This window comes from Staurois parvus, unplaced genomic scaffold, assembly GCF_062004578.1.
Source record: "Staurois parvus isolate SC_StPar_1 unplaced genomic scaffold, SC_StPar_1.0 ptg001037l, whole genome shotgun sequence".
Classification (NCBI taxonomy): domain Eukaryota; kingdom Metazoa; phylum Chordata; class Amphibia; order Anura; family Ranidae; genus Staurois; species Staurois parvus.
In genome coordinates, this window is record NW_028318833.1 from 1,219,019 (window position 1) to 1,240,027 (window position 21,009).

The following is a 21,009-nucleotide window of genomic DNA, read 5'->3' on the forward strand; positions in this document are numbered from 1 at the left end:
TGGGGTGTCCAAGGATTGCTTCAGTTAGGGGGTGATAAGTAATCAATAATGAGCAATCAACATCCTGCCGGAGGTAGTAAGTCATCAGTGGGACCCGGGATTTTTTAAAGTTTTATTCGCCATGCATTTATTTTTGAACAAGCCGTTTTTGAATCTCAGTTATGTATTTTGTTTGAAAACACCACAACAACAGCTTCGTTTCCTGTGTTTTTTATTTTCACTTGTTTTTCAGAAACATTTTTAATGAATGCCCCATCTAGAGCGATTTCAGACCAAGAGTGCAATTGCTAACAACAGAATTGCCACAATGGGGGAGAATGAGAGAAAAACATTTCCCGACACTGAGATAAGAAACATCAACGAGGAGACACAAAGTAAGTCCTATGGACTGCTGATCATAATGTCTTTCTGCACAATTATAGATGTATTACCAAATGTGAAAATGTTGGTTTCAAATCTCCTAAACATTGGAGAAAAAATGTAATCCATATTATTTTCCTCTGTTGCCTGTAAATTTAATTCCATCATTAATATCATTGCCATTGATAGAGCAATGACCCATCAAATGTCATGGCTTCCTTCAGGAGCTTCTACCAGGACCACAGCCCAACATTTCCTGATTTGTATCTTCCTTCCATCCTTATTAGGTCCATCCAGTTTTCATGATCTGGGTCATTGTGTTTTTCTAGCCAGTCTTACAGTGTCTTGTGAATGAAAGAACTGCAAGTCCCTATAGCCTCAGCGGCTGTCGGTTTGTAGTTTTCAAATAACTACCACGGCGCTGTAGAGCTCTGAGGTAGTTCATTGATTATTCCTATCAGTATATCTGCTTGCCTGTATGGGATGTACACTGACAGGTCAGCAGGAGACCTGCATGGCACTAGCGATCTGTTGATCTCTGATGCAATGCTTTACAGGCTGCTGCAGACAAAAATGTTTACCTTCAAAACACTGCGCATTTATTATTTGTGTGCAAAAGGTTATCCTTTAAAAAGAATAAGGTATAATTGATTAGGATATATTGGGCAAATGTAACACATATTCATGCAGGTTGAATGAAATATGACAATAGATTAATTTCTATGATGGGCAGCTTCATCCACACAGTAAAAAAAAGGTATTTTTTTTTATTTCTATCAAGATTCATTGTAACCAGATACCTCAAGAGTCATCATTAATTTCATCCCTTTTGGCCATATACTGAACCCATCCAATTGCTAAAATGTAAACTGTGCTGTCAAGTAAAAAATATACAAAAAAGGATGGAAAAAGGGAGGGAAAAGACATATGTTGGTCAACCTTGAATGTTACCTTCATCATTACAGTACTAAGGAGTTCTCATAGAAGGGGGCACACTTGTTGGCAATCATTTCTTGGCCAGCATTGTTTGAAGTCTCCAAACATTTATCCTGCACTCCAAAATGTGCTACAAAACACAGAAAGGAAAGAGGGATAGTTACTTGCCTGGAGTTTATCTTTAATAATGGACCCATCTTCTTCTGTCTCCTGACTTCTCAATCCATGTAATATTGTATGTTCCAGGATACGATCCATCACTTCCCAACCTAGACACCTCAGACCTGGACAGACCTGGGGTTCCTTCCATCTCCAAACCATCAGCTCCACAAAGAAAGCCCTACCATCAAGGTGAGGATTTATTTATAGATTGTGTCTAATGTTACATTCAATGTATATTTGCTAATGTTTTATCTGTGTTTTTTATTTAGAAATTTCCCCCAGTTCTCCCAACATAGATCCCTCCAAGGTAGGTGACAGTTGTATAGAGCTGACCCTGCTTTGCTTTTATTTCAGCCAACAGAAAATGTAGATTTGCCTTGTTGATTATAAAATATGAGTTTGATTCCTCCAAAGCAGTATATCAACACATTATAGTTAGTTGACTTGACATCTTAAAGGATAAGTTCACCTTTGGGAACTAGTTACATGTTCCACCTGTTGTAGGGGGGAACATGTAACATGCTGCAGCCTCCGCCCGATCTCCCCCATGACAGTAGTACAGGCAGAAGTTCCCCGTACAAGCTGTCACATTTTGAATAGAGCATGGCTCTGCGGGTCTCCACCCACACGGCAGCGTCTTTAATTCACAGATTTCTTTGAATAAATGGAACTACAAGTCCCGACAGCCTTAGTGGCTGTCGGCTTGTAGTTCTCAGTATACTACCACGGTGCTGTAGGGAGCCATGGTAGTTCATTGATTCTTCATGTCAGTGTATCTGCTTGCTTGTACATCCCAGCCAAGCAAGTATACTGACAGGTCTGCAGGAGACCTGCTTAGCACTAGCGATCTACTGATCACCCAGTAAAAAGAAAAAGAAAAAGGAAGTCTAAAAAAAAGAAAACAAATGTGGCCATTTTTGTATTTGAGTTTAATACCGCTTTAAAGTATTGTTGTAGTCATGCAGTAGGAATTTAAATCACATGTACGTCTTTTGTTAGTTTTTGATGCTTGTGACTAGAGATGAGCGAATCGAACCAGGCGAAGTGGAATTCGTTTCGAATATCGGGAAAAATTTGATTCGCATCGAATCCGAATTTTAGCAAACTTCGGGTGCACGAATCGAATTTTTCCCGATCAGCCGGCAAAAGTGTCACTGCAGAGAGCTCCGCTATTTCTGACAGTTCTGACAGTTCATTTACAGCGGTTGAAACATTGTATCTATTTGTTTCCATTTAGGATACAGATGTTTTTATTCAGAAATAAATAGATACAATGTTTCAACCGCTGTAAATGAACTGTCAGAACTGTCAGAGAACTGTCAGAAATAGCGGAGCTCTCTGCAGATACACTTTTTGCTGTACTGGAATACTTCTTCTTTTGATTCTTCTTCTTCTTTTCATTCTTCTTCTTCTTCTTCTTCTTCTTCTTTTCATTCTTCTTCTTCTTCTTTTCATTCTTCTTTTCATTCTTCTTCTTCTTCTTTTCATTCTTCTTCTTCTTTTCATTCTTGTTCTTCTTATTTTCATTCTTCTTTTCATTCTTCTTCTTCTTCTTCTTCTTTTCATTCTTCTTCTTCTTCTTTTCATTCTTCTTTTCATTCTTCTTCTGCTTCTTTTCATTCTTCTTCTTCTTCTTTTCATTCTTCTTCTTTTCATTCTTCTTTTCATTCTTCTTCTTCTTCTTTTCATTCTTCTTCTTCTTCTTTTCATTCTTCTTTTCATTCTTCTTCTTCTTTTCATTCCTCTTCTTCTTCTTTTCATTCTTCTTCTCTTCATTCTTCTTTTTTTCATTCTTCTTTTCATTCTTCTCATTCTTCTTTTCATTCTTCTTTTCATTCTTCTTCTTCTTCTTTTCATTCTTCTTTTCATTCTTCTTCTTCTTCTTTTCATTCTTCTTCTCATTCTTCTTCTTCTTTTCATTCTTCTTCTTTTCATTCTTCTTTTCATTCTTCTTTTCATTCTTCTTCTCATTCTTCTTTTCAGTCTTCTTCTTCTTCTTCTTTTCATTCTTCTTCTTCTTTTCATTCTTCTTCTTTTCATTCTTCTTCTTCTTCTTTTCATTCTTCTTCTTCTTCTTTTCATTCTCCTTCTTTTCATTCTTCTTCTTCTTTTCATTCTTCTTCTTCTTCTTCTTCTTCTTCTTTTCATTCTTCTTTTCATTCTTCTTCTTCTTCTTTTCATTCTTCTTCTTTTCATTCTTCTTTTCATTCTTCTTCTACTTCTTTTCATTCTTCTTCTTTTCATTCTTCTTTTCATTCTTCTTCTTCTTCTTTTCATTCTTCTTTTCATTCTTCTTCTTCTTTTCATTCTTCTTCTTCTTCTTTTCATTCTTCTTTTCATTCTTCTTCTTCTTCTTCTTCTTCTTTTCATTCTTCTTCTTCTTCTTTTCATTCTTCTTTTCATTCTTCTTCTTCTTCTTTTCATTCTTCTTCTTCTTTTCATTCTTCTTCTTCTTCTTTTCATTCTTCTTTTCATTCTTCTTCTTCTTCTTTTCATTCTTCTTCTTCTTCTTTTCATTCTTCTTTTCATTCTTCTTCTTTTCATTCTTCTTCTTCTTCTTTTCATTCTTCTTTTCATTCTTCTTTTCATTCTTCTTCTTCTTCTTTTCATTCTTCTTTTCATTCTTCTTCTTCTTCTTTTCATTCTTCTTCTCATTCTTCTTTTCATTCTTCTTCTTCTTCTTTTCATTCTTCTTCTTCTTCTTTTCATTCTTCTTTTCATTCTTCTTTTTCTTCTTCTTCTTCTTCTTCTTCGTCGTGCCCCGTGACTGCCCAAATGAGTGAAGTGTGCGGTGATTCTAAGATCGACGGCACTCATCTGCATGTCATACTGACTGACAGTATTATTTCTCTTCCCCAGCAGACTCCAAGGGCATTTAAATTAAAGGTACAGTGTTCTGCACTAATATAAAGGCTCTCTGAAGCCTAGAAACCCTTTAAATAAGTTAAATTCGCAGCGAATAAATTTGCATCGAATCGAATTTCTCCCGCAAATTCGGCGAATCAGCCGAATCAAATTTTTGAATAATTCGCTCATCTCTACTTGTGACACACAGGATGGGTTGTGGAGTTGACATTGGATGTAAACAGAAAGTAGCTAATGGTTACTTAATTGCACAATACACACAGAAAGTCACCAGCACTCCAAAAAATATTTTCAATTATAAGATGAGAGAATTTTCTAGAGTGCTGGAGACTTTGTACATTTATTGGACCATGAAATTGTACTATCTATTGTGTCACTTTGAAGTCTACATCTTGATCATAAGCCAAGGTGCAATTGCTGTAATCACATTGGACCAGCAAACTTTTGTAAAACTGTACAGTAGTGCCCAAAATATGGACGAGGATATATAATATTCCAGGTAAGATTACATTCATTGGATGGTGGGAACCTCGATAATGTTCATTTATGTTTATGTTCACATGCTCAATAATGAATCAATATGTATTAGACGTTCTCCAAAATAATTCCATTAATCTTCCTTTTTTTTGTCTTATCATGAACCATCTCAGAGGCACATTGTTGGGATCTTCTCCAGATCATCTAGCGATGATTACTCCTGGCTGGTGAAACTCCTGACCTCAGACTATTTCAGAAAGACAATCCAGGAAGTTAGACCCTGTTACATCTCCAACTATGGATTCCAGCAGTTCATGGATGATTTATCTCCGTTCACATTTGGGATTCTGTATCACACCAAGAACAGAGGAAGAATCAACATCACAGATGTCAGTGACTCCCTGTATAATGAAGAGTTGGATTATCTCAATAGAACACTTGGTACAGAATACAGAACACAGCAAAAGTGAATTGTTTGTTGGCTAGGAATGAATATGAACATGTTAGCAATTAATACTGGATGAATGTGGTCAGACCCAATAACCAGACCCTCCATCTTCTTGGCCAAGAGATGCAAATTTCCGACATACACACACAATATGCTACACGCATCTCTTCTCTGACCACATAAGTATCAATATTTCTACATGAGAAAGTTATAATTAGTAAAGGCCTTTTTTGGACTATAACTGTCTTAATTGTAGGGCACCTCAAAGAGACCCTGTCACCCACCTAAAATAGAATTGTAGTCAAATGCACAGAAAAATGAAGTATTTTAAAAGCTTACTGACAGTTTTTTCCTTTCCATAAACCATTTTTAATTTTTATGCACCTTTTATGAACTTGACTAGTAAATTTGAATTGTCAATTCTTTAGCACAACCTCTATCTTCTTCCATGTCATAGCTCACTCCTCTTCAATTGGACTTAAAATGTTATTTTAGGTTTAGAAATTCTTAGGCATGATTTATGGCCAATTTTGTATTGTTTATAAAAAAAAGTATCATTTTACTAATGAACTTGCAGGTAGCACCCATAACATTGGAATCATGAACAATTTATCTATCTATCTATCTATCTATCTATCTATCTATCTATCTATCTATTATCTATCTATCTATCTATCTATCTATCTATCTATTATCTGTCTATTATCTATCTATCTATCTATCTATCTATCTATCTATCTATCTATCTATCATCTATCTATTATCTATCTATCTATCTATCTATCTATCTATCTATTATCTATCTATTATCTATCTATTATCTATCTATCTATCTATCTATCTATCTATCTATCTATCTATCTATCTATCTATCTATTATCTATCTATCTATTATCTATCTATCTATCTATCTATCTATCTATTATCTATCTATCTATATTCTATCTATTATCTATCTATCTATTATCTATCTATCTATCTATCTATCTATCTATCTATCTATCTATCTATCTATTATCTATCTATTTATCATCTATCTATCTATCTATCTATCTATCTATCTATCTATTATCTATCTATTTATCATCTATCTATCTATCATCTATCTATCTATCTATCTATCTATCTATCTATCTATCTATTATCTATCTATTATCTATTATCTATCTATCTATCTATCTATCTATCTATCTATCTATCTATCTATCTATCTATTATCTATCTATTATCTATCTATCTATCTATCTATCTATCTATCTATCTATTATCTACCTATCTATCTATCTATCTATCTATCTATCTATCTATCTATCTATCTATCTATCTATTATCTATCTATCTATCTATTATCTATCTATCTATCTATTATCTATCTATCTATTATCTATCTATCTATCTATCTATCTATCTATCTATCTATCTATCTATTATCTATCTATCTATCTATCTATCTATCTATCTATCTATCTATCTATCTATCTATCTATCTATCTATCTATTATCTATCTATCTATATTCTATCTATTATCTATCTATCTATTATCTATCTATCTATCTATCTATCTATCTATCTATCTATCTATCTATTATCTATCTATCTATTATCTATCTATCTATCTATCTATCTATCTATCTATCTATCTATATTCTATCTATTATCTATCTATCTATTATCTATCTATCTATCTATCTATCTATCTATCTATTTTTTTTTTTAAACGACATCAGATCTCAATGGGGAAGAATCTCCTGCTGGATCTCTATACTGACATGGACGAGGTAATGTGTCAGGAATGTAAGGACGCCCCATCGTTTGATGGAGATGAAATTTATTAACCTACAGAGGACTGAATTCAAAGACAACCCCAAAATCAAAGTGAATAAATTAAGCAGCAGGCGAGTCCATTTGCTGAAATGTTATTGCAGCAAATCAGAATGGTCCTCAGTAGTTTGTATGGCCCTCACATGCTTGTATGCATACTTGCCAATGTTGGGGCATGCTCCTACTCAGACCACAGATGGTGTCCTGGGGGATTTCCTTCTAGATCTGGACCAGGGCATCACTTAGCTCCTGGACAGTCTGAGGTGCAACCTGGTGGCACCAGATGGATTGAAGCACGATATCTCAGATGTGTTCTATTGGATTTAGGTCAGGCGAGCGTGGGGGCCATTCAGTGGTATCAATTCCTTCATTATTTATTTATTTCAGGTACTTATATAGCGCCGTCAATGTACACAGCGCTTTACATATATATTGTACATTCACATCAGTCCCTAACCCTCAAGGGGTGTACAATCTAAGGTCCCTAACTCACATTCATACATACACATACTAGGGCCAATTTAGACAGGATCCAATTCACCTACCAGCATGTCTTTGGAGTGTGGGAGGAAACCGGAGTATCCAGAGGAAACCAATGCAGGCACAGGGAGAACATGCAAACTCCAGGCAGGTGGTGCCATGGTTGTGATTCGAACCAACGACCCCGGTACTGCCAGGCGGAAGTGCTAACCATTTAGCCACTGTAATGCCCCACATCCCCCAGGAGCTGCCTGCATACTCTCGCCACATGAGGCCAGGCATTGTTATGCACTAGGAGGAACCCAGGACCCACTGCACCAGCGTAGGGTCTGACAATGGGTCCAAAGATTTCATCCCGATACCTAATGGCAGTCATGGTTTCATTGTCTAGCCTTTAGAGATCTGTGTGTCCCTCCATGCTTTCTTAGGCCATCACTGACCCACCACCAAAACGGCCATGCTGAACGATGTTACAGGCAGCAGAATGTTCTCCACGGCTTCTCCAGACCCTTTCACCTCTGTCACATGTGCTCAGGGTGAACCTGCTCTCATCTGTGAAAAGCACAGAGTGCCAGTGGTGGACCTGCCACTTCTGGTGTTCAATGGCATATGCCAATCCAGCTCTATGGTGCTGGGCAGTGAGCACAGGGCCCACTAGAGGATTTCAGGCCCAGGGGCGGACTGACCATTTGGAAACTCGGGCACTGCCCGAGGGCCCGGGGTCAGTAGGGGGCCCCATGAGATACCCCTGGTACCTTTTTCATAGGCTTTTTTGAGTTTGGGCAAGAACAAGGGGCCCCATGATCCCCTATTGCCCGGGGGCCCCATGAGTTGTCATTCCGCCTCTGGTCAGGCCCTTAGGCCACCCTCATGAAGTCTTTCTGATTGTTTCGTCAGAGACATTCACACCAGTGGCCTGCTGGAGGTCATTTTTTAGGTCTCTGGCATGGCTCATCCTGTTCCTCCTTGCACAAAGGAGCAGATACCGGTCCTGCTGATGGGTTAAGGACCTTCTACGGCCCTGTCCAGCTCTCCTAGAGGAACTGTCTGTCTCCTGGAATCTCCTCCATGCTTTTGAGACTGTGCTGGGAGAAACATCAAGCTTTCTGGCACTGACACGTATTGATGTGCTTCCTGGAGGAGTTGGACTGCCTGTGCAACCTCTGTAGGGTCCAGGTATGGCCTCATGCTACCAGTAGTGGAGAGAGAGAGAGAGAGAGAGAGAGAGAGAGAGAGAGAGAGAGAGAGAGAGAGAGATCAGCACTTTTAGAGTTGGAATAGAGTTTTAAAAAATTGCTGAAACTTTTTGCAGACCTCGTGTGTGTGTGTGTGTGTGTGTGTGTGTGTATATATATATATATATATACAGTATATATATTAAAAATATTCAAAAATATACAATCCAGTTTTTAGGTCTTATTCTAATAAACAAATAAATAAAATATATGCCAAACTAGTCCCTTCAAGATAAATGACATTTGATTAGTTTGCATTCAAATTCTACATCTTGCATAAACAGAAGGAAATTGAAAGAACATGTCAAATGATACAGGTAATAAAATAGATAATTCAAATGTATCTATTTTGACTGATTACCTCCTCTGTGTACCCAGGGAGGGACAGAGTCATTGTGCTGGTTGATGATTTGGAGGACAACAGTGATGAGGAGAAGACTCGGATCCTGAAGAATCAGCCCAGTATTGGAAAGTGGGCCAGTGACCTCCTCCTCATATCACATCCAGAGAAAGCTGATAAAATGCAACTTGAAGGAAAATTGAAGAGTATAAAGCAATTTTGTCATCCGTCAGGTAATTTTCTTTAAATTATGTGATCTCTGTCCATTGCTGCATTAAATGGGGAAATTCACAATGCTGGTGGATTTAGCAACATAACAAACCTGGGGCATTTCTAGGATCTTCAAAGACCTGAGGGCACCCCTGGGCACTTAGCCTGAAGTGTTGCAGTTCTTAACAAATACCATTAAGATAAGTTGCTTTGCTAATTGTAGTCCTGTAGTGGTTACATAGTGGGGTGGGGTGGTGGGTTGGGGGTCAAGCCACTGTGCAAAAAAGTGCTTCCTTTTTCAAAAAGTGTGCATGGGTATTCAAGCCTGGTACAGATTTTTTATCTGGTGTTGGGGAAGAAAACATATTCAGTCGTTAGTAAAATGTTTTAATCTACAAATTGACTTCAGTCCTTTCATTGACAGTAGAGATGAGCCAAACTACCCTAGATTTTATTCAGACATAAATGTTAGCCCCCCAACATCTACAGTTGTGCTCAAAGTTTTGCATACCCTGGCAGAAATCATGAAATTTTGGCATTGATATTGAAAATATGACTGATCGTGCCAAGAAACTCTTTTATTGAAGGATGATGATCATATGAAGCCATTTATTATCACATAGTTGTTGGGACCTTTTTAACCAGCTGCCGACCGCAGATAGCCGAATGACGGCTTCACTGCGGCCGGCCAGTTCTGAGTGGACGTCATATGACGTCCTCCCAGAACGCGCTCTCCTGCGCGCCCCAGGGGGCGCGCACCCGGCGATCTCCATGATTGCTGTGTCCTACGGACACAGCTGATCACGTGATGTGGTAAAAGGCCAATCACAGCGGCCTTTTAGCACCTGATCAGCGGTGTCCAATGACACGCTGATCAGAAGGAAATGCAAGTGCCGTTTCTCGGCTGCACTTTCTTCACGCTGTCAGATCGTGAGGAAAGTACTGCCGAGAACCGGCAGTTGTCAGAGCGGGGATCGGCACCGATCATCAGGGCACTGATGATCAGTGCCCTGATGATCGGTGCCCAGCAGTGCCACCCGCAAGTTCCGCCCAGCAGTGCGCCCACTAGCTCCGCCCACCCGTGCCCATCAGTGCACCCACCTGTGCCCAGCAGTGCACCCACCTGTGCCACTCTGCAGTGCCACCCACCTGTGCCCAGAAGTGCCACCTACATGTGCCCAGCAGTGCCACCCACCTGTGCCCACCAGTGCCACCCACCTGTGCCCACCCACCAGTGCTGCCCACCAGTGCCACCCACTAGTGCAGCCCAGCAGTGCTGCCAGTCAGTGCCACCAGTCAGTGCCCAGGGGTTGTGCCAGTCAGTGCCGCCAGTCAGTGCCCAGCAGTGATGCCAGTCAGTGCCGTCTATCAGTACCCATCATCAGTGTCACCTATCAGTGCCGCCTATCAGTGCTGCATATTAGTGCCGCCTATCCGTGACCCCTAATTAGTGCTGTCTATCAGTGCCGCCTATCCGTGCCACCTCATTAGTACTGCCTATCAGTGCCCTTTAGTGCTGCCTATCAGTGCCCATCAGTGCCGCCTATCAGTGCCCATCAGTGCTGCCTCATCAACGCACATCAGTGAAGGAGAAAAAATACCTGTTTGAAAAATTTTATAAAAGAAACAAATAAACTTTTTTTTTTCAAATTTTTTGCACTTTTTTTATTTATAGCGCAAAAAGTAAAGCGCCCAGTGGCGATTAAATACCACCAAAAGAAAGCTCTATTTGTGAGAAAAAAATGATCAAAATTTCATATAGGTACAATGTTGCATGACCGCGCAATTGTCAATCAAAGTGCGGCAGCACTGAAAGCTGAAAATTGGCCTGGTAAGGAAGGGGGTATAAGTGCCTGGTAGGCAAGTGGTTAAATCATAATGATAACAGAAATCCCCCAAATGTCCTGGATCAAAGGTTTCCCTCCCCTGGAATGTTTGGCCTTGGTACAGACACACAAGGTGGCAATTAAAGGTTAATTTCCCACATCTGAGGCTTTTAAAATTGCAATTAGTGTTTGTGTATAAATAGTCAATGAGTTTGTTAGCTCTGACGTGGATGCATTGAGCAGGCTAGATACTGAGCCATGGGGAGCAGAAAAGAACTGTCAAAAGACCTGCGTTACAAGGTAATGAACTTTATAAAGATGGAAAAGGATATAAAAAGATATGCAAAGCCTTGAATATGCCAGTCAGTACTGTTCAATCACTTATTAAGAAGTGAAAAGTTCTGGGATTTCTTTATACCAAGCCAAGGTCAGGTAGACCAAGAAAGATGGCAGCCACAACTGCCAGAGGAATGGTTCGGAATACAAAAAAAAAGTACAGGAGAAATACAGGCTGCTCGGGTAAAAGGCAGTGTGGTTTTTTTGAGGAAGCACAATTCGCCAATACTTAAACAAAAGTGAGCTGCATGATTGAGTTGCCAGAAAGAAGCCTTTATGGCACCAATGCCACAAAAAAACCCTGTTACAATATGCACAACAATATTGACACACCTTTATACACCTAAAACACACCAAGCACAGAAACAAGCACACATTTTGCCACGTGAAAACAACGAGTGACAAATGCAGCAAAACGCAGAGTGAAAAACATACAACCCACATCACGCCAAAATGTCCCATAAGCTACTTTGCCACGTGTAGCACAGCCCATTGAAATCAATGGGCTGCCCTAAGTGTGCCACTGAAAAAACAAGCCAAAAAATGTGCGCTCCCACTCCTCTAGATGTGAATGGGGCCTGAAAATGAAACTGGTGTGTTTACACAAGAACAGTAAGGCTCCATTCACATCTGTGTGTTTCCTAACACATGGCAAACTGCACAGAAAATGCGCGCTGTGCCATGTGTTTCAGAAACACACTGCAAATGTGCATCATGTTTGTGTTGTCATTACATGTTAAAGTTACCCCATGTGCGGCACATGCAGTAAAAACTGTGGTAGCACACCATGCTTCGCTCCCAAAAATTTCTGAGCTTCTCTGGGGCGATTGTTGCGTGTAGGGCAGCCCATTCAAGTGAATGAGCGGCCGCATGCATGAAGAGTGAGAATGCTCCAAAACAAATGCATGCGGGGATTTGAGTCTTGGCTACGTGGAGATGTGAATGGGGCCTGACAACCGAGTGTCTCCTTCCACTTCTTCCTATGTACTTGTATAAAGATGTCATGGAAAACTCCTGATAACTAATAATGATCAGGAATTGAAGGAACACAACGGTGATGTTCTTCCCACTCCCTTGGCATAAAGACCCAGTTAAAGGGACACCAGGGCTGGAAAGGAAGGGGTTAAAGTCTCCAAACTTAATCTCCAAAACATGCTAAAGAAAGGCAGAGGAGTATTCACTAAGTATACTGTTAATGAATTGTCTCTTGCCTGGAATTCAACCACAATGGACCCATCTTCCATCTGTCTTCTGTCCCTCTTCATGTGGTACCATGCTGTTTCAGATTACCGGCCACCACCAGCGCGGCTGCCCTGTAGCTGTACATCTGCTATGGGGTGGTCAGCAAGTGGTTAAGGTAAGAAAATGTGTAGGCTTTAGAGCCACTTTAAATAACCCAGATTTGTGACCTTGTGTGTCCATTACTTTAGAATAGGGGTGTCCACCTCTAGTCCTGGAGGGGCAGGGTCTGGACCAGGGGCGGACAGACAACTCATGGGGCCCCCGGGCAATAGGGGATCATGGGGCCCCTGTGTCCTTGCCTAAACTCAAAAAAGCCTATGAAAAAGGTACCAGGAGCATCTCATGGGGCCCCTTACTGACCCCAGCCCTCGGGCAGTGCCCGAGTTTCCAAATGGTCAATCCGCCCCTGGTCTGGACACGTTTTCTCTTTCTCTAACAGACAGCAATAAATAAAGGTTTAGTTTACAGAGAATTACACAATGACTCTGTTTATACCAAAACCATGGCCTGCGTGGCCATCAAGGACTGGAGCTTGATTAGAGTAATGCTGTTTCTATAAGTTCTAATGACTTCAATGATACAAGCAGCTATCTGTATCTCTACAACTTTTATATTTTTCAGAGGAAAAAAGAAGGCCACAAAGACAAAGACCATCGTTAAAAGTGAGTGATAGTCAAACTATTTTCTCTTACAAAATGCACAGACTTAGGCCCCTTTCACACAGGGTGGACCCATCAGCGGATCTGTTTGCTCAGCAGGGAATCTCTCCGCTGATCACCGCTGAGCAAGCGGAAGACAGGTCCGTGTCTGCTCCGCTGCTGCAGAGCTGACACCGACACAGCCCACTGTCCTCTATGGGCAGTTGGATGGAAACGGAGTGCCTGTCCATTTCTATCCAAATGCCATCTCATCTGATCTGGTGGATGGAAGGGGAATGGATCCCCATCCAACTCTTTTTGGTGAGTCGGATCAAATTGGATGTCGGCGGGTGTAAATGGACAAATATCCTTTTACACCCGCCACTCCATAGAGGAGAATAGAGGTTTTGATCATGTCCACCTGAAAAACAGGCAGGTGGACCTGATCAGAATGTCCATGTAAAAGGGGGCATATTTGAGTCTACAATTTGACTAGTGTTATTTTGCTGTGTTGAGAAGGTTCTGAACTATACCAACATGTGGCCTTCTTGAAGATGTGAAAACAAATATACACTATATTGCCAAAAGTATTGGGCCGCCTGCCTTTCCACGCACATGAACTTTAATGGCCTCCCAGTCTTAGTCCGTAGGGTTCAATATTGAGTTGGCCCCGCCCTTTGCAGCTATAACAGCTTCAACTCTTCTGGGAAGGCTGCCCACAAGGTTTAGGAGGGTGTCTATGGGAAGGTTGGACCATTCTTCCAGCAGGGCATTTGTGAGGTCAGGCACTGATGTCGGGGGAGGAGGCCTGGCTCGCAGTCTCCGCTCTAATTCATCCCAAAGGTGTTCGATCGGGTTGAAATCAGGACTCTGTGCAGGACAGTCAAGTTCCTCCACCATAAACTGTCTCCTCCATGTCTTTATGGATCTTGCTTTGTGCAGTGGTGCGCAGTCATGTTGGAACAGGAAGGGGCCATCCCCAAACTCTTCCCACAAAGTTGGGAGCACGAAATGAGTTCCCTTCACTGGAACTAGGGGGTCAAGTCCAACCCCTGAAAAACACCCCCACACCATAATCCCCCCTCCACCAAACTTTAAATTTGGCACAATGCAGTCAGGCAAGTACCATTCTCCTGGCAACAGCCAAACCCAGACTCGGCCATCGGATTGCCAGACAGAGAAGCGTGATTGGTCACTTCAGAGAACACGTCTCCCCTGCTCTACAGTCCAGTGGCGGCGTGCTTTACACCACGGCATCCGACACTTTGCATTGCACTTGGTGATGTAAGGCTTGGATGCAGCTGCTCGGTCATGGAAACCATTCCATGAAGCTCTCTACGCACTGTTGTTGGGCTAATCTGAAGGCCACACCAAGTTTGGAGGTCTTTAGCTATTGACTCTGCAGACAGTTGGTGACTTCTGCGCACTGTGCGCTTCAGCATGCGCTGACCCCGCCCTGTCATGTGACGTGGCCTACCACTTGGTGGCTGAGTGGCTGTTGTTCCCAGTTGCTCCCACTTTGTTATAATCCCACTAACAGTTGAGCGTGGAATATTTAGTAGCCAGGAAATGTCATGGATGGACTTATTGCACAGGTGGCCACCTATCACGGGACCACGCTTGGAGTCACTGAGCTCCTGAGAGCGACCCATTCTTTCACCAATGTTTGTAGAAGCAGTCTGCATGCCTAGGGGCTTGATTGTATACATCTGTGGGCATGGAGGTGATTAGAACACCTGAATCACATTATTTGGAGAGCTGGCCAATACTTTGGCAATATAGTATGTACTGAAAAACTAAATCAGCTGCTGTCTTCAGTCTTACAACTGAACTACTGTAATGTTTAAAAAAAAATAAAAAGGGCAAACAGACAGGTTCTTGAATGCAACCAGCCATCCCCAGTGTCCCCCCTGTGCGGGAATGAGAGTCGGCCTATACCTCCACAGCGGCCTCTCTCAGATCTCATGGCGGAGATCAGGCAGTGCCTCACCTGGTCTCCATCTTCTGTCACCTTCCACATGCGTCTCCTGAAAAATGCCACCCAAGGCAAATGCCTTATTTGCCTTGTGGTAAATACACCCCTGGGTGTCAGTGCATGCAATACGCAGCTATACTATGCTGAGGGCATTAATTAACATTTTTGGATTCTAACATTTTAACTTCTTCTTTGTGAGTGAAGTATGGGTGCCTAAAAACGTTTTTTTTTAAATATTCTTACGTGTTTACCATAGACATAAATAATGCTTAGCAGAGTCCTTTGGTTACTTCACAGCCTAATTTTAAAAACAAATTCAACATTTGTGTTGACCTAACCCAGTGCCCCTCCAACATGTATTCTTATGTGGATCAGATAACTGTGGCCTGCAGGAAACTCCAGCACCTTTATATGAAATATCCCTTCTCCTGGCCATTCCTGCACTGTAGATCCCCATAGACTTCTATGGGACTGTCTTCCGAATAGCTCTTGCATCAAAAGAGCCCCATACAAGTGTATGGGGTTCTAACGCATATGCACAATCAAATGAGTGAACGTTTCATCCTGAAGTATTAAAGACTCCTGCGTGCGCGGTCATCAGAACCTAGTACTTATGTGAGGGGGATCTGCTTTGGTCAGGATTTAGGGATAGGCAAAAGGAAAGTATCAAGTTTTCATGATTGTAAAGGACCCCAGACACCCTCATGGCCCTGATTGTGAAAGCTTGCATTCTAAAATGAAGGGCAAGAGACTAAAAAAGGTAATAACTGTGAGCAGAAGAGTCGTTCAAGAAACTAAAATGCAGTTGTAAGTCAGAGGCCAGATAGGTTTTCCTGAGGAAAATAGCAAACACAAATATACCTGTGCTTGGAGGTGGACTCAACAGAGGCTACAACCACATCTCCAATGTCTTGGAAAGTGCATGCCTTGCTGCCTTCAAAGGATCGGGGAAGTCCAAATACACTAGATGCAAAGAAAACAAACAGAGTGAGCACCGGCCAAGTGAATTACCTTTAAAAACATTTATTGATAAAAGATTATAGGTAATATACTCACAAATGACAATATTGTCAAAGGCACATCATAAAAGAACAGCACTGTCCTTCCCATACTGAGTGACTGTCCTCAATAGGAACCCTGCACCTCTAACAGGCTAAAGAGTTTCCTGAGGGGATGACTTTTCAGGGATAAACTAAAGGCAGACAGGATGGGAAAGGCTCTGGAGAAGTCGTGGAGGCGAGCATGGGAGGAGATGATGAGGGCAGGAGGTCTTCAGAGGAGTGGAAAGGACGGCTTGGGAAATATTTTGAGATGAGGTTGGTGATGTAGCTCAGGGTAGAGTTGTGGATGGCTTTTGGTAATATTTTGAATTTTATTCATAGTAATATACCAGTAGAGGGACTGGCAGAGAGTGGCAGTGGCCACTAAGTGGTTGGTAAGGTAGGTGAGTCTGGTAGAAACATTCAGGATAGGATGGAGGAGGGATAGCCTATATGTAGAGGCAGGAGGCAGTTGAATTAGCAATGACTATAGATAACAAAGGAGTGGAGTAGTGCCTTGATGGTGGTATTGGTTAAGACTGGACATATTTTGGAAACATGATGCAGGTCAAGGCGGCAAGATTTGGACAGTGACTGGATGTGGGGCTGAAAGGAGAGCTCAGATTCCAGAATTACACCTAACACCCTGGTATGAGGAGAGCGGCTGATACTTTATTTGTTTTCTTCTTCTTTGTTGTAGACATTTCTATTGTACAGTTTATTTAAATGCTCTTTAATTATCCTCCTCTTAGGATACCTTTGTACCTCCTCCAAGACGCGACATTGTCATCTTCTCCATACTGGAAGGCCGCACCATTGACTGGCTGCGGAAACTGCTGTCGTCTGAAATATTTGGACACAGAACAGTCACACTGCAAACTATTTCTTTGCATGAGAATGGAAGACTTAGTGAAACAGTATTACAATGTAAATTCGGGATCATCTTTCACAGTATGAACAGTGGAAGGCCCATCAATAGTGAGCGGGGATTTATATATGACACAGTGCTACAACAACTTTCTGGAAAACTTGGTAAGAATCTTCCTGGGGCAAACCAGCCTGTGCCAAATAAAGTGCCCATAGATATCTAGACGTGCGCTAACTACGCAAAACGGCACATTTCTTCTTTTATAACATGAACTCCTCGTAACTTAATATATGTTCTTTCTATACCATCAGCATAGTACTGTCCACATCTGTCCCTGAGGGATCTCAAATATTTTCTTTTTGTACTACCACTAGCCTTTTGTGATTTTTTTCATTTCCTGACAGAAGGCAATTCAAGTTTACTGCACATACCTTTAGATATGCTTTTGTTTCAGTACCTGTACTGTAGACATGGTGGATCCAGGCAATAATGTTATGTTTATGAGTGAATACCCCAGACATCATCATTGTAGGTGTGTAGCACTACCCCCTTAGGAGTCGCTGAGTTTTGGGTCCCCTATAGTCCTGCTCAGCCAGGCAACACACATTTTCTTCAGACCTTGCACACTGGAGACAGTAAACAGTTCTTGAGCTTGTTTTTTTTTTGTTTTATCAAGGGGTATTAAACTTGGATAGGGTGTATGGGATACCCAAGGAAACTGCAACTTGAGGACCACTCCTTAGCAACTATGTACAAGTCCACAAACAAAGATTCTTTTCTTGGAGAGCTCTCCAGCCCTCTGGTTGTTCTACCTCAGACCCCAGATTAATTCTCCCCTTCACCCAGCTGCCTGATGGAATCCCTGGGTAAGGGGAGCCAGAAACTGCCACTTTAGCTGAGAAGCTCTAGATGAGAAGCTAGTTGGGTTGGCCACCTGACTGCCCTCTCCCATTATCTGGCCCAGGGGGGTGTGGGATTACTCACTCAGTCCTCTCTTGCAAGCTTTCTTCAGGCTTTCTTCAGGCTGTCTTCAGGCCTTATTCTGGGCTGGCTACTTGCCTGCTTCCCAGGCTGTCCTCTCTCAGGGGACGGTTGGGGCTGAGAGATCCTCTCTTACAGCTCCTGCCTGCAGGTAGGCCCCTCCCTGGTTCCCCTCCCACGCTCCACACTCCAGCCTTCTCACATCATCTTCCACCCAACACTGACTACTTCCTAATCAGGCTCTCTCATACTTAAGGGCTGAAATGACCCCATGCCAAGTCTCAACCTTGGGGATTGGTCAGAATCCCTTGAGTATGCAGATCAGCCCCTCCTTACCCCCACTCACTGTCTTCTAGAAACTTCTCAAGCTTCTAGAGCAGGGGGTAGTATCAGGAAACTGGCCTGAAGATCCCTCAGCCCTGACCCAGAGTAACCTAGCTGACTCATCCCAGACTGACTCATACTAGGCTGCCATCCAGGCTGTAACTGAAAAACCTAGCTAGCTCCCCCTGGCTAACTAGAGGGGCACTACAGGGTGAAGAATGTGATTTCACAGGTTAGAAAGGCTTGCAGTGCCACAAGTGAAAGATTACCAGAGGCATATGACCCCCATTGTTTAAATAATTAAATTAAGCATAGATGTTAAAATGCATAGATGCCAGTATCCATATGGCATTCCATTACTCCACACTACAGATAACCTCCAAAGACCACAAACATGCAAAACCAAGAAAGGAGAAGGGGAGGTTCCCAATTTTTCTATTTTAATTTTTGTTTACCAATCACCATTTCTCCAATTTGCTGCACATTTCTGGTTCCTTTTTGGTCCTTTCTGCACATTCCTGTCATTGACTGTTGAGGGGTAAAATTGAGGCTTGGATAACTTTATTTCCAGCAATGTCTTCACAAAATATCTCCTTTTTTTCCATTGTGCTTGACTGACATTGTCCTGAATGGTGAGGAAAAGGTGTGAGTGACACTTATTTCAGATGATTGCAAAATGAATGAACAGTGTGGTCAAGCAGTTGAAAAAGCAAAAATAATTCAAGCATGTATCACTAAAGGGATCACCAGTATTATGAAAGAGGTCCTGATCCCTCTATATAGACCTTTATATCACTAGAGGGGTCACCAGCAGTAGGAAGGAGGTCCTGATTCCTCTATATAGATCTTTATATCACTAGAGGGATCCCCAGCAGGAAGACGAAGGTCCTGATTCCTCTATATAGATCTTTATATCTCTAGAGGGGTCCCCAGCAGGAGGAAGGAGGTCCTGATTCCTCTATATAGATCTTTATATCTCTAGAGGAGTCTCGGGCAGGAGGAAGGAGGTCCTGATTCTTCTATATAGATCTTTATATCACTAGAGGGGTCACCGGCAGGAGGAAGGAGGTCCTGATTCTTCTATATAGATCTTTATATCACTAGAGGGGTCACCGGCAGGAGGAAGGAGGTCCTGATTCCTCTATATAGATCTTTATATCACTAGAGGGGTCTCCAGCAGGAGGACGGAGGTCCTCATTCCTCTATATAGATCTTTACATCACTAGAGGGGTCACCGGCAGGAGGAAGGAGGTCCTGATTCTTCTATATAGATCTTTATATCACTAGAGGGGTCACCGGGCAGGAGGAAGGAGGTCCTGATTCCTCTATATAGATCTTTATATCACTAGAGGGGTCACCGGCAGGAGGAAGGAGGTCCCGATTCCTCTATATAGATCTTTATATCACTAGAGGGGTCACCAGCAGGAGGAAGGAGGTCCTGATTCTTCTATATAGATCTTTATATCACTAGCAGGGTCACCAGCAGGATGAAGGAGGTCCTGATTCCTCTATATAGATCTTTTTATCACTAGAGGGGTTGCAGACAGAAGGAAGGAGGTCCTGATTCCTCTATATAGATCCTTATATCACTAAAGGGATCACCAGCAGGATGAAGGAGGTCCTGATTACTCTATATAGATCCTTATATCACTAAAGGGATCACCAGCAGGAGGAAGGAGGTCCTGATTACTCTATATAGATCCTTATATCACTAAAGGGATCACCAGCAGGAGGAAGGAGGTCCTGATTACTCTATATAGATCTTTATATCACTACAGGGGTCACCAGCAGGAGGAAGGAGGTCCTGATTTCTCTATGTAGATCTTAATATCACTAGAGGGATCCCCAGCAGGAGGAAGGAGGTCCCGGTTCCTCTATGTAGATCTTAATATCACTAGAGGGGTCACCAGCAGGAGGAAGGAGGTCCTGATTCCTTTATATAGATCTTTATATCACTAGAGGAGTCACGCATTCAAAAGCACCTAAGCGTGTATTAACACTAGACACGTTTAGCGCTTAAGCGTTCATTTCATTTCAATGGCCAGGATTATTATTCTGGTTAATGAAATGAATTAACACCCAAGCGCTTGATGCCTGTAAACGCGCTTAAGCGTCAAGCACTTTTGCCACCAAGAGGAGGAGATATCAATAATCAATAATATTAATAAACAATAATTAACAATACTGATTATTATTCTGATTTGTACGCAGGAAAGGACAATGTGGTTCTGATTATCGATGATGTGCCGGGTGGAAGAGAGAGAATGTGGGTGAGGCAGTTTTGTTCCAACACTGAAGGATTGCCTGGAGATATCTGCCCCATTTTTGATGAAGATAAAGCAGATGAAATGAAACTGGTGCAAAAACTGAAGACAATACAGCGATTCCGCCAGATGTCAGGTAATTCCCCCTTACTGACGTCATCTTTAATGTTCCCCAACCAT

The 21,009-nt window shown here is 41.9% G+C and overlaps 1 protein-coding gene across 1 annotated transcript in view; it reads left to right on the forward strand.

Moving 5' to 3' along the window:
* Nucleotides 1-711: 711 nt before the first annotated feature.
* The window catches only part of LOC149441015 (uncharacterized), a gene marked incomplete at its 3' end in the record, with an annotated part of 73,510 nt that continues 53,212 nt past the window's right edge, over nucleotides 712-21,009 (forward strand). Inside the window, 8 exon segments of the mRNA XM_089657892.1 lie at nucleotides 712-751; nucleotides 1,543-1,647; nucleotides 1,728-1,765; nucleotides 4,974-5,266; nucleotides 9,168-9,358; nucleotides 13,361-13,401; nucleotides 17,145-17,424; nucleotides 20,777-20,965. Of these exon segments, the coding sequence (XP_089514018.1) occupies nucleotides 712-751; nucleotides 1,543-1,647; nucleotides 1,728-1,765; nucleotides 4,974-5,266; nucleotides 9,168-9,358; nucleotides 13,361-13,401; nucleotides 17,145-17,424; nucleotides 20,777-20,965 (1,177 nt within the window).